The sequence below is a fragment of the Dicentrarchus labrax genome, unplaced genomic scaffold (assembly GCF_905237075.1).
Source record: "Dicentrarchus labrax unplaced genomic scaffold, dlabrax2021, whole genome shotgun sequence".
Classification (NCBI taxonomy): Eukaryota; Metazoa; Chordata; class Actinopteri; family Moronidae; genus Dicentrarchus; species Dicentrarchus labrax.
Window position 1 is genome coordinate 20,275,550 of NW_026136708.1, and position 21,601 is coordinate 20,297,150.

Here is a 21,601-nt window from a genome sequence, read left to right on the forward strand (position 1 = left end):
TCCCTTCAACACTTCCTCTCTCTCTCTCTCTCTCTCTCTCTCTCTCTCTCTCTCTCTCTCTCTCTCTCACACACACACACACACACACACACACACACACACACACACTGCTCAGACATCAATTAAGGGTGTGTATAGATCTCTCCCTGCAGCAGCGGTGTTTGTTTGGTTTCTACATTGTTTTCTGTTCCAGCTCATACATCTCTGTCTATGACATACGTACAAGCACACACAACCACCTAAACACACACAAACTTGAATACTGCTACAAGATTTGCCTTTTTTTCTGCCACAATGTGGGATGTTTTCCCACAATCTTTTTAGAAGCTCAAGAACTTTATCTGCATTTTGACCACGGGAATGAAGTTCTACTTTTGGGTTTTGGGCCCTAAAAAGTTTTTTTTCCCCATACATCTCCACTCCTGAGGAAAGAATAAATGACAGCTCAGGATCTATCAGAGTGAAGTCTGCAGTGCTGAATGTGGCTGAATGTGGCTGAATGGTCAAATAGAAGATTAATGTAGAGATAGTAGGCCAGGGGAGAATAAGTTTAACATTTAAATAAAGTCGTTTTTATTGGATTTGACTGGTCTAAAAACAACAAGGGTAAAAAGTTACTAAAAATAACTAGAAGAAAATCTACATTGTTGTTACTCTGCTGTTTCCATATCTGTTCAAACAACACAGTCACACAATAGTAAAAAGAACACAATGAATCTGTGTTGTAAATCTCAAACCGAGCTGTCACTTTTTAATAATTAAAATTAATCTGTACAGTTTTGAATCCACTAAAAGCAATACCTGCACACTGCATGTTCTTCCTTTTAGATTTTCAGTGTCGAGCTGAAACCATTAACAGAATAGAATTTGTTGGTTAATGGAAAATGTATCCGCAACTATTTTGATGATTGATTCATAATTTGAGAAACAGAAATACCAACATAATTGGACGCAGCCATGTTTCAATGCTAATCTTCAGACGCAGGAAATTACAGAGACTGACATGATGCCTCTTATTGTCTCATCAACTTACAAACCGTGCTGATGCTTTTTCATTTATTATTGGTCTGATTTGCCTAAACTTCACAGTCCTTGAGATGTCAGGTAAATATACATGAAGGGACCTTTAGGCCCTGATGAGTTTAGTTTTAGTTCCTGACAGTTCCTGGAATCATCAAGTGGAAAATAGCAAAAAAAAAGTATGAATAAGCATCCTCAAAAAAGTGTGCACACACACACAAACACACACACAAACACATCTATATCTCATAACACACCCAGAGAACTCTCCACTGAACCTGAAATCTACCAGCAGTGCAATGAATCATGGGAGCACAGGGACATGAGTGGAACTGGTCTGACAGCTGTTGGGTGGTATTGCAGTGTCTGTGTGTCTGTGTGTGTGTGTGTGTGTGTGTGTGTGTGTGTGTGTGTGTGTGTGTGTGTGTGTGTGTGCACGTGTGTGTGTGTGTGTGTGTTTTCTATTTCTACATCTAAATGGAGAAAAAGCTCAACACTCGTCTTCCCTTTAGAAGCACAGAAAGGGTGCATGCATTATGTGGGGTCACATGACTGCACACAGAGTGGAAAAATAAAGCTAAAAGAAGCCTTCCTCCTCGTCTTAAATCAGGAGACGTACAGTCCACCTGAAGTACTGAATCTGTACCAGAACCAGGTTGTGACTGCTCTGTAGCTGAGCCTGACCTCTGACCTCTGACCCCCACCTGAGGAGGTGGCAGAGTGGAGACGAGGCAGAACTTCCCAACAGGGATCAAGAGAGGATCACATCGCATATTCATGGTACAGCAAAGAGCACAGGGATAAAAGCACAAACCATAAAGCATACGGAGAGAGTGGTAGAGAGAGCAGGAGATAAACACACACAGAGAGGGGGAGAGAGAGAATATGTTTGTAGGTGTTAAAATCAAAAATTCTCCTTGAATTTAAAGTATTTTTCTTTGCAGCTCTGCAAGGCTTTCTGTCTCTGTTCAACCACTGAGCTCAAAACTGTAGAGAAAAACAACCAAGGCCGTACATCTGTGTGTGTGTGTGTGTGTGTGTGCGTGTGTGTGTGTGTGTGTGTGTGTGTGTGTGTGTGTGTGTTTTGCATGCATATGTATGAGGAGACAGATGGGATGTAATTTAAACGTTACCTTGTACAGATGCACATTTTACCCTTCACACACACATATGAGACGCCTCAGAGTGAAAACTGATGCAAGAAATACACACTGGAATACTGTTAGAACCTACTGATATATTGCAAGTCAGTAATTAGGAACCACAATAATGGTTTTATATATACTACTAAAACAATGTAGTATACATTATTGAAATACTGTTAGAAACAACACTGAAATATTTTCAGAAACTCTACTACTCGACACAACCTACAAAATAATGTGACCACTAATCACAAAATATCTATAATAAACACTATTTCTGTATCTAAATCTCTGGATGTATCATTATTTTGTGTTACTAAATTATGTTTTGGGGGAAAATACAGTATATATATATAAAATATTCACTCCCGATATCTGCCAATGCTCACCGCCCAGAGCTCATTTTTGCATTATGGTCCCCTAGCAGGTCAATCTGATATTTCTGGCAAGTTTCAATTTTATAAGCCCGATAATCCACTCTAAGGCAGTGGTTCCCAACCTTCTTTGTAAGACCCATAGCCCAGTTCAATGAACTCAATTACCCCTTCATCTACACCACCATTTATGTTCAAAATGTGTCCATCTGAATTTATTTCAAACTGGATGTTATTCAACCATCATATAAATGTGGGTATAATAGTGGATATTACCATGTTTTCATACAAATCAACTGTCAGTGTTTTTTTGTGTGTATTTACTCAAATAATGACACATCTAGTGCCTGCTGCTTAAGATTAGGGAAGAAAACTGCATGTGCAACATTTGTGTCTGACACACACTGCAAACTGCAAGTCAAAGCATCAATTTATATCGACTCTCTTTAAATATAAAGACAAAAAAACGCTTTGTGTGCAGCTTCTTTTCCAAAGCACAACTTAGACTTGAGCTCAAGCAGCAAGCTTGTGGCTACAAAATAGAACTGTGTTGTATTTTACTTCTGTGTTGTGTTGCTGTGATGCCACTAGTCAATCTCAGCCATCTGCAAAACAAAGCAGTCATTTTTTAAAATTCAAGATAAAATTATTCACAGTTTCCTGCTTTGACTTCCATTTTCCGGCACTTTGCACTGTCCGCACGTAGAAAGGAGACTGGGCATGAATCCAGTGTTGGAATTGAAAAACTGAATACAAAAACAACCATCCACCACCTTGTCCATGCTTCTGCACCTCCCCTGTTCTACATGAACATCGCATTACTTCCTACATTGCCAGTGAATTGTAATCAATATTTGGAAGCAGTCTTTCTGTGTTCATAGACGGGTTACATCTAGTGTGCAATACGGTCACCAGGATGTTTCCATGCTCCTCTACAAAATAACACCACATCAACAATTCAGGTGCCGTTGTTGCCATAGGATATTACTGCTCTCCCACTCCCCCTCTAATCCATACATATATCCCAGTGGACAGCAGACTGGGAAAGTGTTTATCCAATCACAGCTGTTCAAAATTCCTCACCTTCTCCTGCAAATTCTACCTTCACTGGTGAATATAAATGCCTAGGACTGTGTGTGTGTGTGTGTGTGTGTGTGTGTGTGTGTGTGTGTGTGTGTGTGTGTGTGTTGGGGGATGCTCAGCAAACACTGCAGAGCAAGCAGTCTGGAAGCAGAGTAATAATTCACCCTCTGCAAAAGCCATGAATAAAAACAAACTTAAGGGAAGCGACAAAATACAAAATGTGCTCATTCTTTTCTTCTATTTCTCTCTGTCTCCTCTCCCTCGCTCTTACTTTCTCTCTTTCTCTCTCTCTCTCTCTCTCTCTCTCTCTCTCTCTCTCTCTCACACACACACACACACACACACACAACTCGACTCACCCTCTCTTTCACCTTCACTCTGCATCAAGATTCCCTCAAACAAAATGTATTTTTTGGTATTTCAGCCCAGGTAACTAACATAAATGAAACAAATATCATGTTGAAACCGCAGCAACACACACGCAGATATAAACACAGTGTGCCGTTATCAAACAACGAACAGGAGAAGTAATAAAAACTAATAAAGACAGAGAAGTATGCCCTCTCTGAAAACACACACACTGAAGGACGTAATCACAACACACAGATTCATTATTAAATGTCTTGACGGCAGCTGTGTAGGTGTGCGTGTGTGTGTGTGTGTGTGTGTGTGTGTGTGTGTGTGTGTGTGTGTGTGTTAGAGGTGTGAGCAGAGTTTAGAGCTTTCAATCTAATCCCTTTCTTTATTGGCCACAAGCAGCAGGGCCGGTTAGGGAATACACAATAATCTGTGTGTGTGTGTGTGTGTGTGTGTGTGTGTGTGTGTGTGTGTGTGTGTGTGTGTGTGTGCGTGCGTGTGTGTCTTTGTTGCTGAGGAAGAAGGAAAGATTTGAGTTTTCATAGGGGAGTAGAGCAGGAGGAGGAAAAAGAAGAGGAGGAGGAGGAGGAGGAGGAGGAGGAGGAGGAGGAAGAAGAAGATAGAGGAGCACTCGTTTAAATCCTCCTGGTAATATTGCTTTCTTCACTCTCTTGGCAAGGAGATTAACTGCTAATGGAGAGGATATATCTGCTATTAGCCCCAACAGCAACAACAGCAATGACAACACCAACAGCAAGGAAGTGTGACGGCGTTGTTGACGACTACATCAACAGCAATACATACAGAGAGACAGCACGCTCTGTTTTAAGGGTAGTGAAGCTGACAGTTTTGAACCAAAGAGTGCAGCAATGGAATAAGCTTCAGTTCTGAGATTAGAGAGGCAAAGCTGTAGAGTTAGAATCACAAAAGATGAAGACCTGGACTTGACTGCTCAGAGACTTACTTCAGAGTAGTGTATTATGCATTTTGTCTTGAGGTTTCTCCTTCATCCACGTAGATGAATGGCATGAACCTTCACATATTCTGAGACTTGAAGAACATTCACATCTCAGGTTCTGACCGAGTAAAATACCAGAACAATAAAGACAAATACTGTAATGCAGGGTTCAGAGTAAACAATATTTTAGTCTGTTATAATGGTCACTGTGTCAGATTAGGTGACCTGACTGGGAACTTCCTGCAGTCTAGTGACAATCAGCCAATATAATATGAGTTTTGGTACAGATTGTAAAACATGAGCCCAATCTCTGCCTTATTTAGTTTTAGCCATCATATCTATCAGTTCTTTGCAGGCTTGCTCTCTTTGAATTCAATAATATGGTTTAATCTGGGAGTTTGTTTATGACCTGTGTGATCTGACCACTTGTGCCCTGTTCAGTAAGGAAGTTTAAGAATACGAATCAAAAACGTATTACATTTCAAAGTCAACACATCCTTTATGTTTTGTAGCACATCGACACCATTGGGTACCAGCTGATCAGTTAGCTTCGGTGCTATGGCAGGAAGATCCAGTACATCTGAGACGTCCTCATCTTCCGCTACCCAGCACTGCAAGTCGAAAGTGGGTTAACAACTCTCAAAATGCACCTCAATGCTGCAGCTTTGTACGTTAGAGACTTATGAAGAGATAGACTTCTTGTATGTCTCACCTCAATACTTTAGCCCAGCATGCAGTTCTTAGCAGTACTGATACTAGCTTGTGCTAACATGGAGGCAGTGACAGGAGTCGCCGGCCGTAACTGGCACTGAGCAGAGAAATGACACATTGAGCACAAATGACTGGCGACAGCAAAAACAGCTTGTACTCTGTCTGCTTTAAACCAGTTCATTTGCTCCCTGTCGCCTCACTGTTGTTCTTCTTCTTGTGTGTGTGTGTGTGTGTGTGTGTGTGTGTGTGTGTATGTGTGTGTGTAAGCTCTTTCTCTCTCTCCTTTTGTCTCTTTTCCTCCCACCCTTTTAATATTTCTATATTTTCCTCTTTTTTTCTATGCCTTTCATCCATTTTTCCTTCTTTCTCATTTTCGTTCCCATCTTGCATCACGTTCTCCTTTTGTACCGCCACTTCTATTCTTCGCCTTTCCTATTCTCTCTCAATCTCTCAATTCTTTTTCTCTCCTCATTCTCTGTCGTTGCTGTTGTCTCTCGTTTCTTTCCCTTTCTTTGACGCTCTCTAAACTTTTGTCCCAACCCGTTTGTCTTTGTGCTCTTCCTCTCTTGTCTCCCCCCTCCCTCTCTGTTATCTTTCTTCCCCACTCTCTTTATCCTCACTTTACCTTCCACTCTCTATAAACTAGATTGATGGCTTAATCCTACATGCATCAAGGTGAGAATTACAATTTTTGCACCAGCACCCACACACATACACACTCACACAAATGGTGGTAGGCAATGACAGCCCTATTCACACACTGACTCCCTCTACCTCCCACACACACACATTATCCTTTCCTCTATGTTGACATTCACAAAAGTAACCCGGGTACCGGCAGATATTAGGTTTAATATCAGAGAGGATGTTTGCATGAAATTGGCCAATCCCCAGCCAATAAATCTTCCCTCCAAACTCCAATTTTTTTAACCAATACAGACATATTCTTAGTGTTATATAAGTGTTACTACACCCTAGTCATTAAAAATACTTGTATCTAACCCAAGCTTTGGCTGCATTGATACAAAACTACAGATCCACCACAATTCTGCAGAAGATTTTCAAAATATCAATCATTTCCACGACAATTTCAGTTTCACTTCATATCTTAGTCCACGTTTTGGACTGAGATTAGTTTTATCTTTGGATTTAATTGTTTTTAATAAAAGGACACACCGTTATAAGTAATGATGGTTCCTTTCATCTGCCGCAGCATTACTTTCCCCGTCTGGAATCTTTATCATGCAAATGTGATCTTAAAACCCTGTTTACGTGTCTCCATTACCAAGATTTTTTAAGTTAATTACAAAACCAAACAATTTACATAACGACAACAGAAATACAGGGACGTTAGGATATATGGATAAAATGCCCAAACATAAAAGAAAGAGAAAGCAGGAAGACAGAGAAAAAAGGGAGGGGGATGAGTGGGTAGAGGTACAAATCTTGATGGGCAGTGTTGTGCATGTGGGTTGTCAGTTTGAGTTATAATAATGGGGTTCAGAAGATCTGAGTGGGAGACGTGGTTTAGAGATGGTGTGTAGGGGAATCAGCTCTGTATGGACTGCAAGTTAGGAGACCAGGTGTTGTCTTTAAGGGTTGATGTGAGCTTCTCTAGGTTTGCATGGTCTGATAACAAATTGAGCCAACGGCTTATTGATAGTTTAGCTTTTCCAGTTGAGTAATACGGTTTTCTTGGCCACAGTTGATGCTATTAAGATGAAAGTTTGGAGATGTTGTGGGACTGTGAGTGAGGAGAGATTGCCAAAGAGACAGATGGAGGGAAAGAGCGGGACACTGAGGCTGAGGATCTCGGACAGCTTTCCCACGACCTCCGGCTAAAACCGACCAACTGGTGTGCAGAGCCAGAACACAGTGGGACAGTGTGTGCAGGTGTTGCTGTCTGTGAAGCCCATGTGATACATTTTGTGAGTGGTGATCTGTGCAGGACTTTCAGCAGCTTTGTTAACCTGGTTTCTCTCAATCCCTGATTAAGGAAACCGTTTCAAAAAAATCTGATCACTGTGGAAAGCTGACAATGAAGTGGTTACTCAGACCTATGGAAACAGTCTCGCTTCCTCCCTCTCAAACACACACACACACACACACACACACACACACACACACACACCATAGTGTAAATGCATGTGTTGTGTAGCGTGACAGAGCGGTGCATGTCTTGTCACTGACAGTTCATTTCCAGTGAATGCTTGTCAATTACAAAGACACAATGTGTGTGTGTGTGTGTGTGTGTGTGTGTGTGTGTGTGTGTGTAGCACAAGTGGAGAGACACACTGAAACTCACATGCCACGGATATCAATATAAATGAAATATTATATGGATGTAATTTCAACACACGTACAGTTGAGATTTATTGACACTGGTTGACTTCATCCTAAAGCAATTATCAGCTGCTTTCAGTCTTTCCATGCCTGTTTATCTGTATGTGTATGCGTGTACGACACACACACACACACACACACACACACACACACACACACACACACACAGTATACTCAGATAATTTTGCAGTCAAAGATGCTTGATTATGCTGCATCCTCAACTCTAAAAAATCCCATTTATGCTGATTCTTGCTGTTCTTTTACTGAATCGTGTGAATCATTTATAAGGGAGAAAGGGATGAGGAGGTGAAAAATGTAAAATACACTTTCTTGTGCGTTTGTGAAAAACATGCTTCTTAATGCAGGAACAGCACGGTGATTGCAAATTGCCTGTCTATGTATGATATCGGAGCAACTGTTGATTTAGCTGAATGCCACAGAGAAGGGAAACATGAAATCACTGAAGCTGGTGTCTAAAACTCCTCACTTACAGTCATCAGTCATCTCCTCAGTGAGCACTCACAACATTTAGCTCTACCTGCTGCTGTTGCTGTGGGTAACCTTAGACGCCTAACCTGTAGATTGCAGGGTGCTTCCACATAATGCTGCATTCATTGGACAAAAGCCTAAACCGGGACAGAGCCTAACAATGTTTCTCTGTATTGTTTGAACAAACAAATAGTGAGGCAGGGAGAAAGTTTGAGACTAAAAAATTCAAAATTTCAAACTTTGTGACCAAAAAAATGCTTTCGACGGACCTGAGATAATTTAAGCGAAGAGACACATAAGCCCTACAAAATGACTGTAATGCGGCATTCAGATGATAGTTATTAACTCATTAAATAAGCAAATCATTAATGTTATCAATATTCAGCAAGTGGCCATTATTCACTTAATTTGACCAAAGAAAAAAACAATGCAGGAAGTCTGCTCTGTTAGTTAGTGGTTAGTTATGAACCAGAAATATAACATGGGGATACATTTGTTGAAGACCTTATAAGATGATGAGGACCTCCTGAATGCTCTGTAGGCCTGCAGGAAAAAAGTGCAGGTGTAATTAATTACATTACTAACAGCTACATCCCATTTATGCTATTGTTCATGTTGACTTGGCATGACTTACAGTGACACCCAATCAGAACAAAGCCGTCCTTAATGTTGTTGGTTCCACCTGTGGTTTTTTTTTCTGCTATGACAAATAGGTCTATTCACTCCTGCAAAATTGTGGGTTTTGCTGCAGTTTTCTTTCACTCCTACGTTCAATTTCTTACCTCAAATTAACATTTCGATTAGTTGATGGGGAAAAAAAGTTATGCACGATATTTTTAGGTTAACTGAATCGACCGCAGTGCACCGAGTGCACTGTAGCTGGTAGCTGCTGAGTGCTAATCAAAGTTACACAACATGGCAGACAATAAATTCCTGCAGCTTGACCATTTCTTTTTTTACACGTAGTTATACCTTTACCTTTGTGGCACGTCTATAAATGCAAATGTACAGCCATAAAACTAACACAGTACAAAGCGATGCTGTTCCCGAAAAAACAACATGGAAAAACTGTTACCAGCGTCCAACTGACTACTCTTGTTATTTAGTTGGCTTCAAATGAGGATTAATGTTCACAGGTTCTCTAGACTGTTCCTCAGCAATAGTTGCAAATCCCCCAGCCTGGGGCAGTAGTCACTTCATTCAAAGTAGACAGAAACAATAAATAAATAAATCGTCCATTCACCAATGTAGATGGGGAAAACAACAGTTTCAGTGGCTCTGCTCAGTTGCACATGGAGCAGACTGGCTACATAAGAGAGAGGCTGTGATAACAACACACACAGAGGGAGTGTGATGTCAGTCTCTACTCAGGACACCATGACTATATCTTTACATAGTTGTTTGCTGCTATGTTCATGTTTTAATTCTCATATATATAACCTTTTAAATTAAGTTAATACAATGTTTAACATTGTTTTAGAAGGCTGGACTGGTGCCATTTAAGCTATCCTATCAACACTTAATAAACATTTAACAAAAATAAACATTTAACATTGTGTAACACTGAGCTGATAAATTAGTGAATCTGGTAGGATTTCTTTTTCATTTCTCCAAACTGATGTACTCTGACTGTCAAAAGAGCAAAACTGGCAGGTGACTTTTGTGATTTATCAGCTGCTGTAGTTGTTGAACCCCAGACGGGTTCATTTCCTGAGTGTGTTTCACAAATGAGGCCCCCGGTGCCAGAGGCCAGTCTAGTTAGCCAACCTGTGGGCCCTGCTGTACAAAGAGCCTCATATAAAACATTATTATTATTATTCCCTCCCTGGGAGCTGGTTATAGCTGCTCTGAAAACTCATTTCCCTCTCCTCTTGTCCATGTGAATACCTCCTGATAGGGAGAGAGAAGGAGAAAGGAACAATAACTGCATTTCATATGACGGGGAAATGAATAATTTCAACTGCGTGTGTGCATGCAACGTGTGTAAAAGTGTGTGTAAATGTGTCGTGTAGGGTATTGGGGGTGTGTGCGTGTGTGTGTGTGTGTGTGTGTGTTTTCCTTGTGACATTGTGGAGCGATTGGGCGTTGTAATACACCAGGCGAGCACACAGATTGGAGCATCGATCTTGTTTCCTCAAGACATGAGTGAGAAAGAGAGAGAGAGAGAGAGAGAGAGAGAGAGAGAGAGAGAGAGAGAGAGAGAGAGAAACCAAAACTAAGAAATAGAAAGAGCTGCAAAGAAAGTTGTAATAAAGATATATGAGTTAAGACAATCGTGCATTCAGATGAATAGAATAAAACTGGGTTGAATTTGATCAATTCACACTGTAACACATGCTGGGAAGGAAATGACAGTGAGAGATTTTAATTTTCATCTGTCTGCCAACCAGCCAGCTTCAGGCCCCACTACATTATTTTAATGTTGCAGAAAATCTTAAGCCGTCTTTCCCTTTTTTACAGGATGTACAGGAAATCTTGACCAGAGCCTGATTCATCCAGGTCTGAGCCTGCCCATCAAACCTTTCTCTGTTTCCCTTTATCGCCCCACAGATCTTTCAAGTTTGGTCCTGTATGTTATCAGCTTGTCCATCGTGATGAAGATAAACGGTAGTAATGAGGCGCTCATTCCTACTGACTCACATGCAAAATCTTTAAATCATCCCCCACTGATAAAAAAACAGCCATGAACATGTATCTAATACACAGCCAAACCTGTTAATGCTAAAACTAGCTGGCAAGTCACAGCAAGTTGTTAACTGTACTGCACATCTCTGTCCAAGGTATAAATCATCAGTATGTATTACAGTAATATCGACTAATAATAACTACAGTAACATAACAGGCCTGAACTTGCAGTACGAGTGGGAAAATGTGCACAAACCCTGGCAAATATGTCAAACCCAGCAGTCATGAGTTGAAAAAGACCTGGACAAGGAAACCACAAGTCTATTTGAACATTTAGATCCTATCAACTGATCCCTTTGAAACTGAAATCAGGTCAAACTTGACCTCCCAAAAGTCCAACAGGGACCAAAACGATTATTTAAATACATGCGTTCAGTGTCGAGGTGTTATTTTTTCAACTCACGACTGACGGGCTTGACATATTTGCCCGGCTTAGTGCACATTTTCATTTTTACATTTTCTTTGCATTTCTGATTTATTTAGATAGTGACAGCTGGAGAGAGTCAGGAAAGAAAGAGAGAGAGGGGATGGCATACAGCAAAGGGCCACGAGTGAATCGAACGTGAGCCACAGCGGTGAGGACTCAAGGCATTACTTTGTATTGATGCTGTTTTTGAACATCCTTGCACCTACTCTACACATGATATGTACTAAATAGAATAGAAAACGACCTGATTAGAACCACCATTTGGCTGATTTGACAGATTTTTTAAAGGTTAAAGTCTGAGGAGCTGGGCTGTGGTAGTCATAGAGACCAAACTAACAACACACAACAAACCAATAGTCAGTCTGGGTGTGTTTGCAGTGTGTCAGGCAGCACTGGCTAAGAACACTCTGATGAGACACACGGATAAGGTTTTGGAAACAATGCTCTTAAGGGCAGACTCTTAACTGTAATAACTGTAATTCCTTGAATTATATCTAATTATTTATGTCTGCTTCTTTACATAGCACATCCTGCCTGAAATCTGATCAAACACCTGCTCTGGGACAATTGACATTCAGCATTAGAGAGAGAGAGAGAGAGAGAGAGAGAGAGAGAGAGAGAGGAGCACACACAGAGAGGCAGAGTGTCCATTCAGTATTCAATGAACCAACAGATTGTTTCCTCTCATGTTTGGACTTCTGAAGGCAGAAACTCCATAAAGATCCCCTGCCAACCTGCCTGAGGACACAGGCACACTCCAACCATGCTGCTTCAAAGGCTTTCTCAGTGTGTGCATGTGTGTGTGTGTGTGTGTGTGTGTGTGTGTGTGTCAGTGCATGTGTGTGTTCTCACGTCTGTGGAAGAAATACAATTTTTTCCTGTGTGCACATGCAGATTAGGGTGTGATCCTGCATATAAGCGTTTCTGTGTGTGTCTGTGTCTGTGTGTCTGTGTGTGTGTGTGTGTGGGGGGGGGGGTGCGCGCACAGGAGTACCATGCCTTGTACAGGAAGTAGTCGTGCTAGGTAAACAGGAGTGCAGGCTAATCCTGTGAGGAATGGGAATTCTGCATTAGCATTTGAATAGTGCACAGTGCCACGAGTACTGCTGACAAAACTAACACACATCCTCAGTCCTGGCTTACACACACACACACACACACACACACACACACATAAATGCACTGCATATATTCAGAGAAGGAGAGGAAGATTTTTATAGCAGTCAGAAACATGTAGCTTATGTGTACACAGGAAAAATAACTACCTGCTGATTGTTTTTACCATGGAGGTTTCTGAGCTACAACTTGCTTCCCATTTACACACCTCTCACATGCAAGCTGTCCAACTCAACCACAGGCTGCATTTACATGCACATTAATAATGTGATTATACTGTAATTAGACCAATAATGAGGTTAAGAGCCAACATAAACAACATCTGATTACAAGCAAGTATGCATAATCGCAGGAACATGTGCTGTTGTCTGGATGAAAACCCTGCTTTTCCAAATTGACTTTACCTGTGCTACTGTGCAATAATGATTAAGAGTTTCCCCAAATGTTTCAGCCCTTTCCAGGAACCTTAATAGCATCTCATGTGTTTTAACAGCCTGAACTTCAGAATCAGAATCAGGTCTTATTGGAAACATTTACACAAAAAAATAGGACAAACATTGTGCAAAATACACTTGTAAGTTCAGTGTATCCTTCCATCTCCATTCAGACTACAAACAAGCACTGGTTGTCACTGATGTTAACGTTTGAACTCGAGAGCTACGGTTTATGACATCAGTTTTGTTGATGGGAAAACAACCCGGAGGTTGGAGCGGTGCAGGTTGAAGAGCAGGATATACTACAACACAGACGCTCACCTCAACGGCACACATGGTTCTGCTTATACAACACTGAGTTTCTGACGGACGTGTTCCCACACAGTCAGCAGCATGTACCGTCTACTGGCACGGTCATAAACTTTGACGTGATGTGGGCCCTCACAGCTATGTGGCTACAGAAAGTATATTTTGCATTTACGGGAACAGTTAGGAGAGTGTATGTTCAAATATTGCATATTGAATATGAGGTTTTTACTTTTAGCATGCTATAGATCTCATTGAATGAAAGATATTAGACTGAGCACCCTGCTTTTTGTTAGGTTCAGCTCAGGAGGACAAACCTTCCATCTTTATGAGAGAAAATTTGGTTATGGTTCAAATGTTGCACTAATTAAGATTGTATCATATCCCTGATCCTGTTTTTAACTCATGTTTGACTACCACTGCAACTCAACTGGCCCAATTTAGGTTTCATTTTTTTATGATAGGAACAGACGGTGCCCTTGGTAATGAGGCGGTCTGTAGCTGCTGAAGGATTCTACAGTTTTACACTGGGTGTGAAGAACTGAAGGATTAAGTTGGCAGGTCTGTATCTGGCACGGGTATTAGCCGAGGTGTGTTACAGCATGAGTGTCCTGACTTAAAAATTATACACTTTCTCATGCTCCCATACACACACACACACACACACACACACACACACACACACACACACACACACACACACACACACACACACACACACACACACACAGAATGTCCTGCTGAATGAACACAGTTTCTCTCATTCACTCACATCTAACAAAACAAGTCCACACAAGACAGAGTCTATTTTTTTCTACTTCTCCTCTTGATCAGCTAAGTGGTTGCAGCTGTTTCTACCCCTTCTACTGAAGTACTTTAATTACATTTCAAATTTCATATTTAAGGCATTTAGCTGAGGATCTTATCCGGTCAAGTTACAAAGAGAGCGACAGCAGGTTAAGCTTCAATGCCTCATCCACCATTTGAAAAACCACTCCTACTCATACAAAATAAAGGCAAACCTCAAAATTAAGACAAAGTGTGGCTCTTTTTAAGAATTGTTGATGTCTTAAGAGCTTTGTTGATACATAATTATCATACTTTTATTGACAGGAGTCTCTATTTTTTACAAATTAACTCTGACTTTCACCAAAATTGAGAATCTTTGAAGATTATCAACTAATCATTTTCATCATCACTTTAAAACTAACCCTAACCTCAGCTCTGCCCGCCCATCTCTCACTGCCTGTGATTTTGTGGTCATGTGATTTGCCAGCTCTCACTGAAACTGAGTGGGAGGCAGCAACCCCCCGCCTATAGATTTCTAACCCTGTCTTTCCCCATCAAGGTTCTGTCCTTCCTTACCTGTCCACTACATGCTACTGCAGAGATCCATGCTTGGGATGCCCCAATTGTGAAATTCTGGGCAGATACCGATACAGGTGATTGAAAAAATAATTCATTTTGCCAATAGTCGATAGTGATGTTGGCCGTCTTGTGCCAGAGAAATAACGGAAGCAACAAACACAAGCAATCTCTGCCTTGCTGAAGCTCAGTCTATTTTTCTTCTCATTCCAGATGTGAGACACAGAGCTGAACAGCTGCTCGCCGTCCGTGCCACTGCATGCAGCACATCAGTGTTTGATTGCAATTTGTGCGGCTGCTGGAAAGCGGAGGTGATTATTTCACCAGTTTGAAATAGCCAACACAACATTTAGCCAGCGCTAAATTTAGCCATGTGACACAACAGATGAACACCGGCCACTAATATTGGTGAATGCCATTTTATTTGCCATTAGGCCGATGTGAGTCAACAAGGCGAATATCGGCCGATATCAATGTTCGCCTGATATATATTGGTGCATCCCTGGTCCATGTCCTTGACTTTTTTTGGGGGGGAATATTTTGTAGATTCATTTTTCCTTCTTGTGCTTCTACCGTGGGAAGAAGTAGGCTACGCAGTTAGTCTATTCCATTTCTGTTTCTGACTTCCTGCCCAGGTCAATCTGCTGTGCTGTGCAGCTTGATGCGGCTTCCTTCAAAAATATACCAGCCGCATATTCTCCGCGGAGCAGAGACACGCTTCAGGGAGGCCTCTAAAATTCACTTTGGTGCTTCTAGTGGAGTTAAGGAATCACCAAGGTGATTAAACTCCTCCTGGGGGGACCATGAACGTCTGTACCAAATTTCATGGCAAGCCAATAAATAGTTATGCAGAGACATTTTACTCAAAACAACAAATGTCAACCTCATGGTGGCGCTAAAGGGAAAGTCAGAGGTTCACCAAGTCATTAGGACTGATCATCGGGGAACCATGAGTTTCTGTACCAGCAGGTAGACGTTGAGATATTTCTTAGGGTAAATGACATTTTGACCTGCTGGTGGCACTAATTGAGTCAGTTGTTGAGATATTTAAGTCCGGACCCGAGGCATGAGCCAACTCACCGAGACTGCCAGGTCCAAAGCGCTTGCATTGCTAAAATTCTTTACCTCACTACATCTGCATCGCGAGTCTGCATTTGAGTCCAACTCAGTCAGCATTCAGACCCGTTACTGGGCCATGCTTGGTTTTATTTGATAACATGGCTGCCAGTGCAAGCCTCTGTTCAGAGGTTGGCTGCACGTTTTCAGAGTGTAGTGGACGGTCACTGGTCTGCTCTGTTTTGATATCATGACATGAAGGAAGTCTTTTAAAACAACTTTACCTCTGAAAACATCACAAGTGATGTTATATATATTTATGCTGTGTAATCAGACATTCCTAAAAGCTTTCACTTAGCGACTGATGTGAATTTCATTTTACATTTTAGCAATTTAACTTCCAAACCATTAACCAGGGCAGGACAAACTGTCTTGTGGTACAAGAAGGTACACTTTTGGAAACTACGAGTAACACTGAGAGATGAGCGGAGAGCTATCAGAATTTATATGCGGCTCTTTGCAGCATTTATGTATTTCTGTTTGTCTCTACACAAACACTTGTCACCTTGACACAGACTGCTGAGTCTCTGTGTGGTGGAGGCGCTGAATATGCAGCAGCCCTCACACACAGAGATGCACTGTACACACACACACACACACACACTGATACAATGGTCTTCCCATCTAAAAATCTTTTGTCTTGATGCCTTTGAAATATTCATTAAATTCATGGCATTAAAGTACACCGAACTGGGTGGATTTTCCCTATACCGCAGAGTGACTCAAAAATAAAGCAATAAATTCTGATTCTGGTACAAGTAACTTTCATGATTCAAATAAGTGGCAGCAGAACACACTGATAACATTCATGGGCACCAAACCTCAAAACAATATTCCAGTAACTTTCTTACATGGGCCAATAATGTCTATAGTTGCAAAGACTGACTTTATGGATTTCTATTATATTCATCCAATATTCCTGTAACCGCATATAGTGTCTGCAGAGCAAATCAAGTTTCCTTTATATTTTTAAGTCCTCTCTTGTCCCACAATATTCCTATAAAGTGTTTCTTAAAATGTGGGCTGTTTTAGCTTGTATAGTTTGTTGTGTGTGTGTGTGTGTGTGTGTGTGTGTGTGTGTGTGTGTGTGTGTGGTAGCAGGTCAATAAAACAAGGTAAGAGAGGCAGGATCAATACAATTTATCCCACCAGTCACAGTTAACATGCTGCGGGTCTTTTGCATAACAGACATCCTGCGGCGCTCACTGGGCACAGGCACCAAGCCGGGTCGTAAATGAACATGATTATCTTCAAAGGAGTACCTAAGCAATCTGATTTTATACAATTATAAAAGCTCCTATAGTGGATGTATGGGTATTGTAGGAATAGCACATATGATATAAATCATAGGAAGTAAAAAAATATCTATTTGAGTATTACATCATTATATAGAGAGTCACTACAGAGAGGCATATTGTAGGATTAAATGAATGAAAAAAATTAATATCTTGTGATGACATACGAGGTAAATGCTCACTGACACCAAAGATAAAATGACAGGAAATAAACTTTTTTAAGTTACAACACAGCAGATTTCCTTTAGTTTGCATTGGGAGCTGACGGAAGAAACACAAAACTAGAAAAATAGCTCAAATAACTCATAACATTTAATCATTTACCTGAATTTAGCTCTTAATGTTTGACCCTTTTGGTTACATTTGAATTTTGCGAGAACTTGCCTACATTACATGAGGAAATGTTGTACCTTTTAGAGTCAGTTGCAGATGGAGAATTCCTCTCCTAAACATGAAAAGAAAGTCTCATAAAATAGGAATACCTTCAATATGAACTACTCATTAGTGCCAATTAGCTGTACCTGGTCCAACTACAACAATTAAACACATGGACTTACTTTCCTCAAGTATATGAATCTCTTTGCGTTTATTCAGACTGTTCCTACTTTTAGTGAAGACTCAAGACTACTTTTTTTCCACCACTGAATCACAAACTGTCACTGAGCTTGGGGAGGAAACGCAGATGTGAGAGCCAGGGCTACCAGGGATGTAAACTCCATAAAGAAAGAACCACTATGTCAAAATAAAAGTCCTTACTGCTGCACTTTAACTCAGGACACGGTGATGTTACGGGTTTACTGAAGGGGATCAGCCTACAGTGTGACTGCTGTGAACTCCACAGACACGCAGTTAGTCCCCACAGGGACACCACAGCCAATTTGTCTTAAGACACCCCACACACACACACACACACACACACACACACACACACACACACACAGTTCCAGCTGCGTCCACACACAGTAGCAGAAGTGGTACTAAGTGTACTTCACCTGGTTGTACGCTGTCTCTCCGCCTCCAGCTACTCCTCCTCCTCCTCCTCCTGCTCCGGTACCGAGCTCTGGCAGCCTCCTCCGGCTCAACACCAGCAGGTAAACCAGCGCCCCCAGCCACACCAGCACCGCCACGGCCACCGCCAGCCTCCGACAGAGACGCTTCATTTTCCGGTCAGGAGGAGCCGGCGGCGCCCGCAGCCCGGCTGCTGTCAGAATCCCATTTTATAGAAGCGAGAAAACAAATGAAACAAGCACACTAAAGCTAAGCCAACCGGCACTAACTAACACGCGCAAGTCTGTCCGGTCCCGCTGACTGGAAAACACCGACTACACAGCGCGCGCTCTCTCTCTCAACTCACAGAGGCTCGAGCGCTTCTCTGACACGCCTGACAGCCGTGTGCGCGTGCGTTCGTGTGCGTGCGTGTGTGTGTGTGTCTGTGAATCAGTGTGCCTGTCTGAGGGTGTCCTGGACCCTCCTGAAGGTTTGAATGGGAGAGCGTGGAGCTCCACCTGCCGACACCCACAACTGCTCCACTAAAGTAGAACCGAATAATTCACTGAGTCCGTCTGAAGCTTTGGGTGTAGTCCAGAAGAGATTGGGAATGGACCCTTCCTCGTTTCCTTTATGTTGAACACTTTTGGAGGTTGGACTGTTGGTCGAACAAAACAAGTTCAACTGAGGCTGAATCTTGCAAATTTCAGACATGTTCTTGACCAAATCGATGAAAGAAGAAGAAAATAATCCAAAATTCAAATAATTCAAATAGTTGCAGCTTTTGACAGGAAAAAACCCCTAAATGTCCAAACAAGGCTTCTGTCTGGCATTTAGATAAAGACATTTAACAATAAATAAAGAGAGATGGAAAAGAAGAGTGGAAAAGATAGAAGATACAAATCATTGTATGGGTAAATATAGCACCAATGTAATACTTTAGAGTAGCCATGGGTAGTTTTGATTCAGTGTTCATGTTATTTTTATATTTATGTTTGGTTACTGGATCATTTTCTGCCCATGGATACTGTGTATGTTTATTGTGAGCCATTCTGGGACAGTTTTTAACCCAGTAATATTTGTTTAGGCTGAAAGAAAAGGAGGATAAAAAGGGAGAGGAAAAGAAAATATAACGCTTCTGAAACACTCTTCCCAGAAGAAAGAGAGGTGAGAAGATGGGAGTAAAAAAAAACCTTTTAAAGAGTTTGAATATGTGAGGAGAAAAGAGTGGAGAAAGACAGAAAGAAGAACACATGAGGAGAGAAAAGATGAAGAGAGGAACTGAGAAAATAACTGAAAGAAGAGGAGTGAGATGGGAAGAGGAAGAGGAGAAAGGGAGGGTGGGAAGGGGACAGATTTTATGACAAGTTGAAAGGAAGAAACCCGTCAGTTTTCCCACATTTTATTTCAGTGAATTATCAGACACACCAATGAGCACATGGCTCCATCTTTGCACTATCAATAAAACATGTGGAACAAAAATAAAAATGATCCTTCTCATGCCAGAAGAGCTGAACCCGAGGAGGAGAAACCACAGCTCCACTGTCTTAGTGCACCATCTAGTGTGCAAGCAGAGCAACTGTCCTTCGTCTATTTCTAGTGTGCAGATTGGGGAGGAATCTTAAACCTCAATATTTGTTTTTTAAAGTCACATTCCCTCCAAATTGAGTCTCAAAACTACTACGAGTCCATGGAAAAAAACACAAATCAAATTAAGCTCTGTTCAGCATAGGAAGTCTGTGTGGTAACTTCACTAAAATCTACTTTTTAGTGTAAAGAAAAGTACACTATTGTAAAGGTTTTACAGGGTTCACTGATGCCAGTTTTACATATTTCAGACAGGGAGAGTTCAAGCTGCATTGTTTCAGATGCAAACTGAAAGCCGAAGGCAGCAGTTAGAAAAATGCAAACAACCAAACAAAACCGCCGCGGTTGAGCACTGTATTTAATTATTCCAACACCCCAAGCATTGATAAATGGTGAGTCACTTGAGTTTGTTGACAGCTTTACTGTGTATGTTGTTCAGATCGTAATTAAAACCTTAACGTCAGCCTCAGAGTTGTAATTCAAAGTCAGAGATATCAGGAATTACTGATAGCAACAATATCTCCTGCTTGGTAAAAAATGAACTACAGGACTGTCAACAAAGAAAGTGGCTGCAAAGCCAGTGCTGCAGGTACATTAAAATAAAACCTAACATTAATTCAGCTCATTTTAAAGGAACAAAACACTGTTTGCTATCTGGTGTCCATTGTTAAAACAGTGAAATTATGTGACTAAAAGGCTAGCAGTGGGGTCCAATCTGCCAACATTGCAATAAATGCAGCATTAGATGAGACAGATTGTTGCTTCATGATCAGTTCAGCTATCAGACCTGTTGGAGCCAGGTGGAAGAAATATTGAAGAAAGTTTACTTCAGTAAAAGTCCTGCAGTAAATGTAAGTATTATCAGCATAATGTATTTAAAGTATCAAAAGTATTCAGTACAATGGTGTCTGTCAGTGTTTTACTATTATATAATATGTGTTTGGATTAATATTACTGCTGCATTAATGTGTATGTTGCATTTTACTGCTGTACATGTTTAAGGTTGAGTTCATTTTATCTACTTTATCTACTGTTTGGTTGTTTTATTCTACAGGAATGCATCATATTCTATAAGATCATCATGTGTTTGCAGTGTCACTGTCCTGTATTTTTAAAATGTCCATTTTTCATGAGCTCAGAAAGACAGGCCTGTTTTCAGCTTTGTGACAATGTGTATTCCAGCTAATCCAAGATTTATATAGTTTATATATAGTTGATTTAGCCTAGGTAGGAGAATTTTTCTCAACCCCTGGAAGAAAACTTTATCCTTCAGTTTATCACTAACATCCAACATCGCTAAATTTGGAGATACACGGTTTTCACTGGACATATATGGTATAAAAAATTGTAATCTGAAAGGCAACAGTTAGGTTGTCAGAAACATGCCTGAGATGAGTAAGTTGCATAAGTATAAATGTACTTTTACAATCCACCACTGCTCCCTATACTGTATATATCGAGTTGAAAAAAAACAATTCAAGTTTCCTGTAAGGTGACTTTTCCGCAGATTCCATCTGTCTCTCTCTGAGTGTCTGAGTTCATTAACACTGAAGATATGTAGCTGGCAGAATATTGAGCAAGAACATAGAGGTATCATATTGAATCGCTGCAGTAACAAAGGGAGTCTCATTTATTACTCTAAAACTATTACACTATCTAAAACATACATGTTGACTGATGAGCAAAAAGCATTAAGTTTTATCTTATTTTGTTACCCTTCTTTATATTGCCTTGTGTTTCTTTAATATAATAATCTTATCTTAGTCTTTTTTGGTACCACAAAGCACTATAATTACCTTATTG

The 21,601-nt window shown here is 40.9% G+C and overlaps 1 protein-coding gene across 1 annotated transcript in view; it reads right to left on the minus strand.

The window, feature by feature from the left end:
• The window catches only part of galnt14 (UDP-N-acetyl-alpha-D-galactosamine:polypeptide N-acetylgalactosaminyltransferase 14 (GalNAc-T14)), a 160,339-nt gene extending 141,598 nt beyond the window's left edge, over positions 1–18,741 (minus strand). Inside the window, exon 1 of the mRNA XM_051409506.1 lies at positions 18,217–18,741. Within this exon, the coding sequence (XP_051265466.1) occupies positions 18,217–18,384 (168 nt within the window). The 5' untranslated portion in view covers positions 18,385–18,741. The remainder of the gene's footprint in view (positions 1–18,216) is intronic.
• Between the last annotated feature and the right edge of the window lie 2,860 nt (positions 18,742–21,601).